The sequence below is a fragment of the Pleurodeles waltl genome, chromosome 2_1 (assembly GCF_031143425.1).
Source record: "Pleurodeles waltl isolate 20211129_DDA chromosome 2_1, aPleWal1.hap1.20221129, whole genome shotgun sequence".
In the NCBI taxonomy this organism is placed as follows: Eukaryota; Metazoa; Chordata; class Amphibia; order Caudata; family Salamandridae; genus Pleurodeles; species Pleurodeles waltl.
In genome coordinates this window covers 806154739-806168966 of record NC_090438.1, presented here as the reverse complement: position 1 = coordinate 806168966, position 14228 = coordinate 806154739, and the positions used below count along the sequence as shown (strand labels likewise).

The 14228-nt window shown below is 44.4% G+C and overlaps 1 protein-coding gene across 4 annotated transcripts in view; it reads left to right on the top strand.

The window, feature by feature from the left end:
• DROSHA (drosha ribonuclease III) overlaps positions 1-14228 on the top strand; it is a 608989-nt gene that overhangs the window by 466272 nt on the left and 128489 nt on the right. For all 4 annotated transcript variants that reach the window (XM_069218569.1, XM_069218578.1, XM_069218550.1 and 1 more), the window contains exon 23: positions 10333-10403. In XM_069218569.1, coding sequence (XP_069074670.1) covers positions 10333-10403 — 71 coding nt within the window. The remainder of the gene's footprint in view (positions 1-10332; positions 10404-14228) is intronic.

The following is a 14228-nucleotide window of genomic DNA, read 5'->3' as shown; positions in this document are numbered from 1 at the left end:
TCCTCCTCTCCTACCATTTCTGATTCGGAATCTCAGGCAAGCGTCTCTCACAATGATCTTGGTAGCTCCAACCTGGGCCCACCAACCATGGTTCACAACACTACCAAACCTCTCTGTAGTTCCCCATGAGAAGCTCCCCAACAGGTCTGGCCTTCTCACTCAGAACCACGGAGATATCAGGCAACCAGATCCCAAAGCTCTGAACTTAGTGATCTGGCTCCTGAGGTCTTAAGTTTGGTTACCTTAATTTACCACATGAATGTATGACCATTATAAAAGAAGCCCATAGTCCTACTGCTAGAGCTTGCAATGCAGCAAAATGGAAAAGATTTGTCTGCTGTCATTCAAAACACATTGACCCGTTCAAAGCCAGTGTAAAAGACATTGGCCCTCATTTTAACCTCAACGGTCTTTTTGCAAGACCACCGAGGTACCGCCATGCAGAAGACCGCCAGTGCAGGTGGTTTTCCGCACAGCGTATTATGACTGCTGGCAGCCCTCCATCCTTTTTCGAAAGGAGAGCCGCCAGCAGCCATACCGGCGGTCGGCGGGGAAGTGGAGGCTGCTCCACCGCCACGTCCTCAGAACACCACCCACCGAATCACGTCCCATGATTCGGTGTGGCGGTGTTCTGGTGACGGGGAGCTGGTGACGGAGCAGCCCCCATGGATCCCGTTCCCTCCCGGAGGATCACCGGACCAGGTAAGGTGATCGTCCGTTAGGGGAGGGGGTGGGGGGTGTTGTGTGTGTGCATGGGGGTGTGCGTGTGAGTGTGTAGAGGGGGTGTATGCATGCGGGGGGTGTTGTGTGTTTTGAAAATGTGTGCGTGCCTGTTTGCATGTCTGTGAGTATGTGGGCGTGTCTGTGTCTCTGTTGGAATGCCTGTTTGTATGTGTGTGGGTATGTGTAGTTGTAGTGTATGTGTGCGCGTAGGGGGTGTGTGTGTGTCGATGTTGGGGGGGGAGGGGTTTCCTGCCACCCTTGGGGGGGGGGGGGGGGCTCAGGGGTGTGGGGGGAGGACTCGGGGTGGGGGAGGCCTCTATCTGTGCCAGGGAAGGAATTCCCTGGCACTGATAGTGCCAACCGCCATGGATTTCGTGGCAGTACAGAACCCCACGAAATCCATGGCGGTATGCGGGGTCGTGATACTGCCGGTGGTGTAGTGACAGCCGCTGGTCTGGAGACTGAAGTCTCCAGCCCAGCGGTCTTTACCACCCTGGCGGTCGGAGTGGAGAAGTGGCGGATTAGCATGGCGGTCACCTCCATGCTTGTAATGCCATTTTCTTTCCGCCGACCTGTTGGCGGTATTACTGCCATTTCTCCACCGACCGCCAGGGTTGTAATGAAGGCCTTTGTCTATTACTTGCTTCATCTGCAAAAAGCTGGGTTAGCTTTCACATCTATAAGTTACATCTTGCCGCAATGGCTGTCTATCTTCAGAATAGGCAGCATGTCTCCTTATTCAAAATACCAGTCATCAAAGTCTTCATGGAAGGGCTCTAAAGAGTTATTCCACCACGAATACCACCAGCGTCCTCATGGAATCGTAATGTTGTTCTTACTAGTCTTATGGGCCCTCCAGTTGGACCACTGCATACATGCCCCCTTCAATTCCTTTCTAGGAAAGTGGCATTTTTAGTCACTATCAACTCAGGCTTTTTAGTGAGCTCCAGGCTTTAACCGTGGAAGTACCTTTCTTTAATTACACAGGGATAGGGTGGTTATCTGCACCAACCCTAAATTTATCCCTGAGGTGGTTTTGCATTTTCACATTAATCAAGCTATTGAATTACCAGTATGTTTTTGCCACAACCAGATTTAGCTGCGGAAATGGCTCTCCACATGTTAGATGTAAATAGGGCCTTTATGGTCTACATAGATAGAAATTAAACTTTCAGAACACAGAAACAATTGTTTGTTGATTTTTCACCTCTCCATAAAGGGAACCCTACATCCAAATCAGGCATAGCCAGATGAATAGTTAAGTCCATTCCAACATGCTATGCTATATTTAAAAGAACCGTACCAAGACCTCCTGGATCACACAATACTAGGAAGAAAGGACATCGTTACTAGGAAACATCCCAATGGCTGACATGGTCCGCACCACACACCTTCACAAAACATTATTGTGTGAATGTTGTAGCATCCCAACAAGCCAATGTAGGTCAGGCAGTGCTGCGTACTTTATTTCAAACAACTGCAACACCCACTGGTTAGCCACCGCTTCTGAGGGGGACTGGTTTACAGTCTGTGCAAAGAATGTGTATCTGCAATCACACATGCTTCAAACAGAATATGTTACTTATCCTGTAAACATCTGTTTGTGACATGTAGTGCTGTAGATTCACATGCACCCACCCTCCTTTCCAGACATCTTTTTGGCAGTTAGTTTTTCTTTTCACGTTTTTCATATGGACATTTCATTACTTTCACTTACTCTTCACTCCATTCTCGACCGCCAGCGGGAAAACAATCTAACAATAGAGTTGATGCCCAGGCGCAGTTTCACCAAGAAGGAGTCAATCTAGCTTGAAACTCGAAAGACTTCTTCAAAGAAAAACAACCTGCACACATCCTGATCTAGCATTGGATGACAGGAGTATGCAAAGCATGTGAATCTACAGCTCTACATGCCACAAACAGATGCTTACAGGGTAAGTAACATATTCCTTGTGTAGCATACTCCCTGTCAAATGTTGTTAAATGTATCATGGCATATTCTGTATGTGAACTGAACCATTTATAGAGCACACAGTAGTGCAGTGTGCACCCTCTCAGCACTAGTGTGTTTACTAGAGGAAGATGGAAGGCATAAGGACACCTGTAAGGAAATGCCTCCTTGGCATGGTTGCCCCCTGACTTTTTGCCTTTGCTGATGCTATGTTTACAATTGAAAGTGTGCTGAGGCCTGCTAACCAGGCCCCAGCACCAGTGTTCTTTCCCTAACCTGTACTTTTGTATCCACAATTGGCAGACCCTGGCATCCAGATAAGTCCCTTGTAACTGGTACTTCTAGTACCAAGGGCCCTGATGCCAAGGAAGGTCTCTAAGGGCTGCAGCATGTCTTATGCCACCCTGGAGACCTCTCACTCAGCACAGACACACTGCTTACCAGCTTGTGTGTGCTAGTGAGGACAAAACGAGTAAGTCGACATGGCACTCCCCTCAGGGTGCCATGCCAGCCTCTCACTGCCTATGCAGTATAGGTAAGACACCCCTCTAGCAGGCCTTACAGCCCTAAGGCAGGGTGCACTATACCATAGGTGAGGGTACCAGTGCATGAGCATGGTACCCCTACAGTGTCTAAACAAAACCTTAGACATTGTAAGTGCAGGGTAGCCATAAGAGTATATGGTCTGGGAGTCTGTCAAACACGAACTCCACAGCACCATAATGGCTACACTGAAAACTGGGAAGTTTGGTATCAAACTTCTCAGCACAATAAATGCACACTGATGCCAGTGTACATTTTATTGTAAAATACACCACAGAGGGCACCTTAGAGGTGCCCCCTGAAACTTAACCGACTATCTGTGTAGGCTGACTAGTTTTAGCAGCCTGCCACGAACCGAGACATGTTGCTGGCCCCATGGGGAGAGTGCCTTTGTCACTCTGAGGCCAGTAACAAAGCCTGCACTGGGTGGAGATGCTAACACCTCCCCCAGGCAGGAATTGTCACACCTGGCGGTGAGCCTCAAAGGCTCACCTCCTTTGTGCCAACCCAGCAGGACACTCCAGCTAGTGGAGTTGCCCGCCCCCTCCGGCCAGGCCCCACTTTTGGCGGCAAGGCCGGAGAAAATAATGAGAAAAACAAGGAGGAGTCACTGGCCAGTCAGGACAGCCCCTAAGGTGTCCTGAGCTGAAGTGACTCTAATTTTTAGAAATCCTCCATCTTGCAGATGGAGGATTCCCCCAATAGGGTTAGGATTGTGACCCCCTCCCCTTGGGAGGAGGCACAAAGAGGGTGTACCCACCCTCAGGGCTAGTAGCCATTGGCTACTAACCCCCCAGACCTAAACACGCCCTTAAATTTAGTATTTAAGGGCTACCCTGAACCCTAGAAAATTAGATTCCTGCAACTACAAGAAGAAGGACTGCCCAGCTGAAAACCCCTGCAGCGGAAGACCAGAAGACGACAACTGCCTTGGCTCCAGAAACTCACCGGCCTGCCTCCTGCCTTCCAAAGATCCTGCTCCAGCGACGCCTTCCAAAGGGACCAGCGACCTCGACATCCTCTGAGGACTGCCCCTGCTTCGAAAAGACAAGAAACTCCCGAGGACAGCGGACCTGCTCCAAGAAAAGCTGCAACTTTGTTTCCAGCAGCTTTAAAGAACCCTGCAAGCTCCCCGCAAGAAGCGTGAGACTTGCAACACTGCACCCGGCGACCCCGACTCGGCTGGTGGAGATCCGACACCTCAGGAGGGACCCCAGGACTACTCTGATACTGTGAGTACCAAAACCTGTCCCCCCTGAGCCCCCACAGCGCCGCCTGCAGAGGGAATCCCGAGGCTTCCCCTGACCGCGACTCTTTGAACCTAAAGTCCCGACGCCTGGGAGAGACCCTGCACCCGCAGCCCCCAGGACCTGAAGGACCGGACTTTCACTGGAGAAGTGACCCCCAGGAGTCCCTCTCCCTTGCCCAAGTGGAGGTTTCCCCGAGGAACCCCCCCCTTGCCTGCCTGCAGCACTGAAGAGATCCCGAGATCTCTCATAGACTAACATTGCGAACCCGACGCTTGTTTCTACACTGCACCCGGCCGCCCCCGCGCCGCTGAGGGTGAAATTTCTGTGTGGACTTGTGTCCCCCCCGGTGCCCTACAAAACCCCCCTGGTCTGCCCTCCGAAGACGCGGGTACTTACCTGCAAGCGGACCGGAACCGGGGCACCCCCTTCTCTCCATTCTAGCCTATGCGTTTTGGGCACCACTTTGAACTCTGCACCTGACCGGCCCTGCGCTGCTGGTGTGGTGACTTTGGGGTTGCTCTGAACCCCCAACGGTGGGCTACCTTGGATCAAGAACTAAGCCCTGTAAGTGTCTTACTTACCTGGTTAACCTAACAAATACTTACCTCCCCTAGGAACTGTGAAAATTGCACTAAGTGTCCACTTTTAAAACAGCTATTTGTGAATAACTTGAAAAGTATACATGCAATTTTGATGATTTGAAGTTCCTAAAGTACTTACCTGCAATACCTTTCGAATGAGATATTACATGTAGAATTTGAACCTGTGGTTCTTAAAATAAACTAAGAAAAGATATTTTTCTATACAAAAACCTATTGGCTGGATTTGTCTCTGAGTGTGTGTACCTCATTTATTGTCTATGTGTATGTACAACAAATGCTTAACACTACTCCTTTGATAAGCCTATTGCTCGACCACACTACCACAAAATAGAGCATTAGTATTATCTCTTTTTGCCACTATCTTACCTCTAAGGGGAACCCTTGGACTCTGTGCATGCTATCCTTACTTTGAGATAGCACATACAGAGCCAACTTCCTACAACACCTCTATTAATATAATGGTCTTTAAGTGAATTGCTAACTTTGGGGGGGGGGGGGGATTTTCCAGATTGCCAGGCACAGGTGGTGTGAGTGGCAGAATTCGGAATCCATTCCTTGGTGTTAATTCAAAGCTCTTTTACTCCCACGCTTAAGGTGCTGGAGAGAATATTTATCTAAAGTTTGTCAGCAAAGTATAGGGACAGCTACTATTATATGAGCTGTATGAAGAAAGTGGATAATATTGCATTTGATTCTATTGTTTACTGGAACGCTGTGGCGAGAGACTCATGCAGCAGAGTATTAATCTCTTTACCGAAGGCACATCATGCATAAATCAGCCTAGTGGTTGCAGGGACTAATCTGGACTCGAGAAACTGACTCCCTTAGGTCTTGAAATCTTGAAGAAAGTATACTAAAGGGTGAGATTTGGCAGCAATAGTTTGTAGAGAAAGATACATTGAATGTCATGGGTACACCAAGACTCCCAAATAGATTGTGGAATGGGAGGGGGTAAACAGCAGTAGTCTGAGTAGCTACAAAACAAAACCTTGAGCTGATTAATCACCCAGTAGGCATAATATGAATGTCCTGTTTCTGTCTTGAGTTTATTCCAGCTCAGCTGCCTCCTCCAAGAACTATTGGATAAGAAGTAGTAATTTAACACTTTATATTGATTGCTTTGGTCGTGTATGTCAACAGGAGCACAGTAGCATCTGAAAAAGACTGGGAAATGAGTTTAGGCCTAGTAATGGAGCCACATAAATATATTGGGACACCATTAGTGAGGAAAGCACAGTGAGCATGGAGTTGAAGGAATCCTGTTGCTATCATGCGGTATGTTGTTCATGCCCTTCCTTTCATAAGAATGCAGGTTACTTTTGTTGGTGGGGGGTGGGGGGCTGGACTCATACTATCCTATGTAGATGCAGCAAGTTCGTAGTCCAATATCTGAAAAAACTATTTTTGGCCTCTACTTTTCATCTCTGTCACATAAAATTACTTAATAATCTAGCTAATTAGAAAATAAAACAATTACAAAATACTCTGAGGGAAAAGTTAGTTTTTTAAATATAGATGTATCACATTTCAAATTATTTTATGTCGAATTATTGTGGCCCAGTACAAGTTTTTCTGCCACTGTGGACGATTTGATGTTTTACTGCCTTCTCCACTTTTCAATGGAAGCTAATTTGCTGCTTCATTTGGGAAACTTGAAAACTGCTGATGGCGCCTCATGTAGTTTCCTTATATAGTCTTGCCCTAGTACTGGCCTTGGCCTTCCTTTCCACCCAGATGAATCTTTGCAAGGGTAGTCTTTTCTAATTTTTATTTTGCTTGGACAGTTGAAACAAGAGCATTAAACCTAGTTTGTGCTTGGGTGTTGTTGGTTTCTACAATATGGTTGCGTTGTCTAAAAATGTACTGTTTTTTCAATATCCGTAGGTGATGTATGATTTGGATGGGCAAGTAGTAAAATATTGTTTCAATGTTTGGATTTTAACTTGTAGGGTTTGATCCTGCAGTGTCACTGTCTAAATTGATTTGATAGTAGTAAATACGCTAATGTTTCACCAAAGATGATCGAGTGTTGGAGAGACACCAAGTGCAAATGGGCACTGATATGTATGACCATTGTTTGGTTCTTTCCCAAAAACTTGAACAACTAACATATGTAGTTTGTGTAGATTTGGTGTTTCTGATTTTGAGGCAGCCTAGAGGTTTGGATCTCTGAAGCCTTCATACAAATGAATGTTGGCAGCTAAGCACTTCCCAAATTGCAATTAAGAATTAAACATGTTATTAGAGATGACTTGGAGACAAAAGGGCCACCTGAGCCAGCGAGAGGTGAAGGTTGTGCTCCGCCTTCCTGAGCTACCAAGGATAGTCCCCAGGTCTGCCCACCCCCTTCCTGACTTCTAAGGGCTGCCTGCCCTGCCACTGACAATGCAACTCAAGTCTGCCCTTTCAACCCTGGATAGTTTGGAGCCAAACCCAGGAAAGGGGGTAAGGTTAGACAAAGGATGCTTCCATCACCCACAGGCTTGTGCCAGGGATAAAGCAGCACCTTTAAAACCTCTCATTAGAACACTTCTGCATGTGTGAAAGTTTCAGAAGGACTGTCCTCCTGTCTGAAAAAAGAAGACTGGACCTGCTTGCCTTGACCGAAGGCTCCCCAGAAAGGACTTCAAGGTTCAGTTGTATGACTTGTTTGAGACCAAGGGAACACAACAAGCTCCTGGAAGCCTTCCTGCAATTTCTCAGTTGAACATCCTTAAATGGACTTGCTGAGTCCAGCTCCTTGCCGCTGCTTGAGTGAATCCTGATCCCAAAGAGGAGCCCTGATCCCCAAGAGAAGCCTCCCCAGGCCCTGAAACCTTGACTGGCATTAGTGTAATCCACTTGAAATCCAGATGAAAAATACTGATGTTTATGCGAACACATTGTGGATGCTTCACGCTGAACAGCTCTCCACAAGGACTTCTCAGCGCGACCTGCATGTCTCACTGACAGTGATGGCCTCCAAATAAAAACCTCCAGCAACATCCAGCTCATCACACCAAAACAGCAACCGTCCACCATACGCAACCTACTCTTTGCATTGACAACGACCTCCTCGTGGCCCCCACAAGCGCGAACAGCAGCTCCTCACAGACTTGAGAAGGCAGCTCTTCAGCAGGACGATCCTGGTCCCTGTATTTGACCAGCCTAAATTTTTAACATTACTCCAGACCAGTGTAACAAGATAACTGCGAGTGGCGCCTTATGCTTTCTATTTCCACCTAAAACTTTAAAAATTCATACTCCTGGTTCTATTGTTTGCATTTTTGTTGTTTTGATGTAATTTTATTTATCAAAGTTTACTCTTTTTTTTTCTAAATTAGTTTCGGGTTTTTTCTTGTGTTTTCACTTTATCACTGTTTCAGTGCTGCATAAATACTTTACACATTGCCTCTAAGGTAAGCCCAGCAGCTTTTATACCTAAGCTACTAAAGGGTTAAGCACAGGTTTATTTAGTGACTTTTTGGGTTAGTCTGACAAGGATTGTGGTTGTTACTTGGGTGGAAGCTTTCTCCCCTTTCAACTAATAACCCCATTTTTTAACCTATCTATACATTGTGGAATTGGAAACAAGTAAGTAAATGCTTAATTTACTGCAGCTTTTGTTGTAGTAAATTTGTGGGTTTGACATGTCAAATGCCATCCAGCCAAACCCTCCTCTCAGACACTTTATGGATGGCACTGTAGTCTGCTCTGTTTTTTTTACTACATTTGATGTAGGGGGTTATAGAGTCTTTGTTTTGTAAAGCTTGCCTTAGTAGACAATCCCTTTACAACTGACCAGGACTGCTTCTTTCACACATACCAGAATGCTGCAGTTCGACAAGCCAGACATTGTTCCTGTGGTCCTCCGCAGTTTCAGCTGTCTTAATGTCCTGACTTTTTTTATATCCAGAACTTTGAGGTAGAGTACTCCTCATGTGCAGAATGCACATGTTTGTAACTGCAGTTTTAGAGCTGTTCACTTCTAGCCTTTGGTACAAAAGGGTTAAAAACATTTTTTTCTTACGGCATTTGGACCAAGCACAACTTAACTTTATGTAGTTGTCAATAACTGGAACATGTGGTGAATTACTGTTCATCAAATTTTTTGTCCTGGCCACTGTTCCTTCTTTGAATTTTAGAATGACAGCGACGTGGTATAGAAAGGTGTACAAAAAGAAATAACATCAGATAAAATGAATGAATTAGTATTTCTTTTAAATATCACTCAACCTCATTGATACTGTTGATCTCTGGATGAAGTCCAGCTGGCTCAATTTACTCCACCCAATAACAAAGACATTTGCATGGCCTTTCAAAAATGCTGGCTAAATGTGTGGCCTTGAGAGTGTATTTGCTCTCTGTTTTGATCCTCCTCTGACCTCCACGATTAAAACCTTGGGTGTGGGGATCAACCTAGCCCACAATATCAGCATTGTTTCAGAACCATTTTTTCAAATGTGCAACTCTTAACTCTAGTTATGTTGTTCTTTGGAGTTGGGTTTACATCAAATTCATATAGCAGTTGTAAGTTACACATGCTGCTAGATTTGACTGCAGCGTCAATATTATTTATTTTTAATGGAATTTTCATAGTGCGGATCTAGCCACATGTGTAGCAGAGCTCTTCAAATGTAAGAGGAGTAAGAAGAGGAAATCACAAACTAGAACATGAACATTGCCATGTTGTGGATAGAATAGAAACAACACTATTATTTTAAGTGTGTAACCGGTAAATGTGAGTTCTTAAGTCGTGTTGGAAGGCTTCTGCATTTGTATTGATTCTGAGTTGATGAAGGTGGTTCCAGATTATTGGTGCTAGTCAAAAGAACGGATTCTAAAATTCTGATTTATTTATTTTTTTGTTTATTTTTTATTTGTTTAGAATCGGTGCGCAAATAGCACTTTCCCCTATCCAGGGATATTATAATTCTGTTGCTTGCTTGAGTGCGAAGATGAGTCACCTTCAGTGGTGCACATAGTCCTTACCTCTAAAACTCTATAAAATGATCAATGCCACCTCCTTTCGCAATTGAAAAACTGCCTCTTCTATCCCCTTGCAGTCTAGCCCTTGCACGCAAAGAATGCTAAGAAGAAAATTCCTTTTGAAATGTTAATCATTTTTGCTGGGGGAACAAGCAGTATAGACAGTAATGTGCCTTATAGAAATTTAAATTATGACCATAAATAGTTACGGATTTTGTGTTTTTTTGTTTTTCTTTCAAAGCATGTGTTTTAGTTTTTTCTAAATATGTATAACATTTTTTTATTTCTTCCCTAGGGGCAGTTTACCTAGAGGGCGGCTTGATAGAAGCTCGTAAATTATTTGGACGTTTGCTTTTTAATGATCTGGTTTGTATACTTTCTTTGACTGGAATTCTCACCATCACTTTACTGTCTCTTAGTGGCTACTTTTGAGTGATTATTGCCTACTAAACTAGCAATAACTGAAATGGAAGGAATGACTGCTTGAAAAATGTACAGAAGCATTCCAATTTTCACTGTAGTCCATCACAGTTTCTTTCCTCGTCTATGCTGTAGTGTCTTCCACAGCCTGGGTAGCTGCCAATGACTACGCCACACATGGAGCTTTGTATTACACATCTTTATTGGTCTGCTTGTAACCGCAAACTCAACATTCTAAACCTGCAATCACTTCACCATGCTCCAACACTTACATCACAGTTCTACAGTTCATCAGGAGCCAAAAGGGTTCTGTCATTAATAACTTGCACAACACTATATCTCCTCCACTGTTAAATAAAAATTATATATATTTTTTTTTTACAAAAATACATAAATCATTTTTTTTCTGTGGGCCTTCATGGCGATCTGATTACCCATCCCGATCGTTATATGGAAACTGGCAATAGAAGTGTTCATGATCTGCATTTGTGATGCAGGGGCAGCAGCAGTCAGGGATTTTTCAATTGTCTTTTCAGAACCAATCTCTACGTTGACAGCAGTATCTGACGAGTGGTGAGCTACATGTCGGAAATGCGAGGAATCTTGTTTAAAAAACTTCCAGGATGTTGGACAGTCACTGTGTGTCCTTTACTGGTTACGACACAGAATGACTCAGCATCGAATGGAGCATCAGACTTACATTTCCTCGACTGACTGACACCCACTCGATCTCCTCTAGTGAAAACACTGCCTTTTGCTTGTTGTCGCTTGTCTGCAAAGGCCTTCATTTTAGGTTTTATAATCCAAGTCTTTGGTATGGGTTTCTTCCTCAGTTGGTCCTTTATGGTAACTTGGTTGTAATGGCTCTCCCGAACATCAGAGTTGCAGGGTTTTCCCCTGTGTTTGAATGAGGGGCCGAACAGTAAGCTCACAGAGTAGAATTTAACACAGTTTTAAGGTAGAGCTTTTCTAACACAGCACAGTGAACAGCTTTCTTCAATGTATTCATGAAACATTTTCCAGAGCCTTTGGCCTGTGGCAAAAAAGGTGTGCTCTTCTGATGCTTCAAGTTAAGATGACTTAGAAAATCATCTTGAAAAGTGGGCCTTTGTCAGGTTTTAAGATAGCAGGAATACCCATGTCACAAAGATGCCGTCTAATCTCTCGATGGCTCCCTCTTGAGTGACAGGAGATAATCTATCAGTGAAAAACAGGAGTATTCATCAGCAATCGCCATTCGATGATGTCCCTTGTCAAGAGAACCGAAAAAGTCAACAGCAATTCTTTCCCATACATGCTTTTGCAACTTTGACATGCTTAAAGAGTGTTGAGTGGTTTTAGATGACAGGCAGTTGCGTAGATGAGAGGCCTTCAACTCTCTCATTGAGATGAGGAAACCAGACTCTGTTTCGGAGAGCTTGTCCTGTGGCAAAAATTTCACGATGTCCTTCATGGGCCACTTCAATAATCTGCTATTGTTGACTCTGAAATAATTCTCGAACCCCTGAGGATAATGCCTTCTTGAGTCACAGACAGTTCAACTTTAAAATTTTTTAACTTCTGGTATTCACTGTCACTGACAAGAGGTCGTGTTCCAAGACTGATGTGTAATGTGTCTTTCAGTTATACCATGTCACTAGCTTGATTTGAAGCAGTGACAATTTGCTCTGACAAAATGGCAGCTGATATCTTCGATTTCGCAATGAAATGTATGTGGGTTTCAGCTGTCTTGGAAGAGGAACCATGACACTGTATAGACACTCTGGAGAAGTAGACGGCATGGTTTTTATTTTCCCTAGACGGTTCACGATTGTGTAGTTGTATTTTTGTAATCGTAGACCCCAACGTTCAATTCGAGAAGGCATCTTTGCCTTGGGATTGCCAAAGATGGTGAACAGTGCATGGTGATCTGCCACAATCATAAAAGGCTTTCAGTATGACAACACGTGGAAATGTTTACAAACCCACTTCACTGCTAAACTTTCTTTCTCAGGTTGTGTATAAGCACATTCAGTTTTGGACAAACTTTTGCTTGCATATGCCACAATATGTCTTCGAACATTTGGTTGTCTGCTGTGCAAGGATTGCACCTAACCCGACTGGGATAACGTCAACAGCTTCTGCATGAAGCTTTCAATTGAAATGTACCATTCAGTAGCATTCCTGATAGCTTGTTTGATTCTCTTAAAGCTTTGCTCACATTCATGTGATCAATTAAAAGAAACATTCTTTTTCGTTAAGTCTCTCAATGGAGCGCTCACAGTGGCAAAGTCTTGTATGTATCTGGAACAGTAACTGGCCATGCCAAGGAATGACGTTAACATGGAAACATCTTGTGGGGGCTGGCAGTTGACAATGCTTGCACTTTAGCTGGATTGGGTGTCATTCCCCCTATCAGAAAAGATATGGCCAAGGAACTTTAGCTATATCTTATTGAATTGATATTTCTCAGCATTCAAAGTTAATCCTGCATCAACAAGTCACTGTAGTTGAAAGCATTCATGATAGATTGTATGACGCATAGATTGACATCTTGAAAAAGCTCTGCAGCTGATAACACACCAGAACGTAGTCTTTATATCGCAATAGACCACTGTGTGTAAAAAAGGTGGTAACATACCTGCAATTCTCCTCAGGTTCCAGCCAGTGATATCCTTTATTTAAATCAAGTTGAGGGAAGACCTTTGCACTATTCAGTTGTTACCATGTCAGCAGTGTGCAGACCTGGATGTCGTACTCTTTCAATTGGCTTGTACGCTTGACGCATATCCACACAGATGCGTACAGCTTCTTCACTATCCTTTTTTGATACTACCGCTATGGGAGAAACCTATTGCTTTGGACACGCAATGATATCATGTTTAAGCAGTGGGTCAAGTTTCTTTTCAACTGCTTCTTGTAAATAAAATGCAATCTATCTGTGTCTTTGAGCAACAGGAATGCACGTCCTCATTAATATGCAATTGCATTTTCTTAGTGTTATGTTTTCCCAAACTATGAAACAACTGACTTACTATTTCGTGATGAGCATTCATGTTGTACTTAACTGAGATCAGCCCCAAATCAGCAGCTGAGCTGAAACTGAGTAAACAGGCACTTGACACTGTACCTCAAAGCACATGAATGGGCGCTTGCACTTTTGTCTTTTGTTTCATTGTTGCTATGAATGAACCTTGAGTTTTCAATGGCATTGATGCAGCCCATGTATAGTCTTTAGTTTTTGATGTTGTCAGTTTTGGCAATGGAGATATGTAAGGAAATGCCTCCTTGGCATGGTTACCCCCTGACTTTTTGCCTTTGCTGATGCTAAGTTATGATTTGAAAGTGTGCTGGGACCCTGCTAACTAGGCCCCAGCACCAGTGTTCTTTCCCTAAACTGTACCTTTTTCTCCACAATTGGCACAACCCTGGCACTCAGGTAAGTCCCTTGTAACTGTTACTCCTGGTACCAAGGGCCCAGATGCCAGGGAAGGTCTCTAAGGGCTGCAGCATGTCTTATGCCACCCTGGGGACCCCTCACTCAGCACATGCACACTACCTCACAGCTTGTGTGTGCTGATGGGGAGAAAATGACTGTCGACATGGCACTCCCCTCAGAGTGCCATGCCAACCTCACACTACCTGTGGCATAGGTAAGTCACCCCTCTAGCAGGCCTTACAGCCCTAAGGCAGGGTGCACTATACCACAGGTCAGGGCATATGTGCATGAGCACTATGCCCCTACAGTGTCTAAGCAAAACCTTAGACATTGTAAGTGCAGGGTAGCCATAA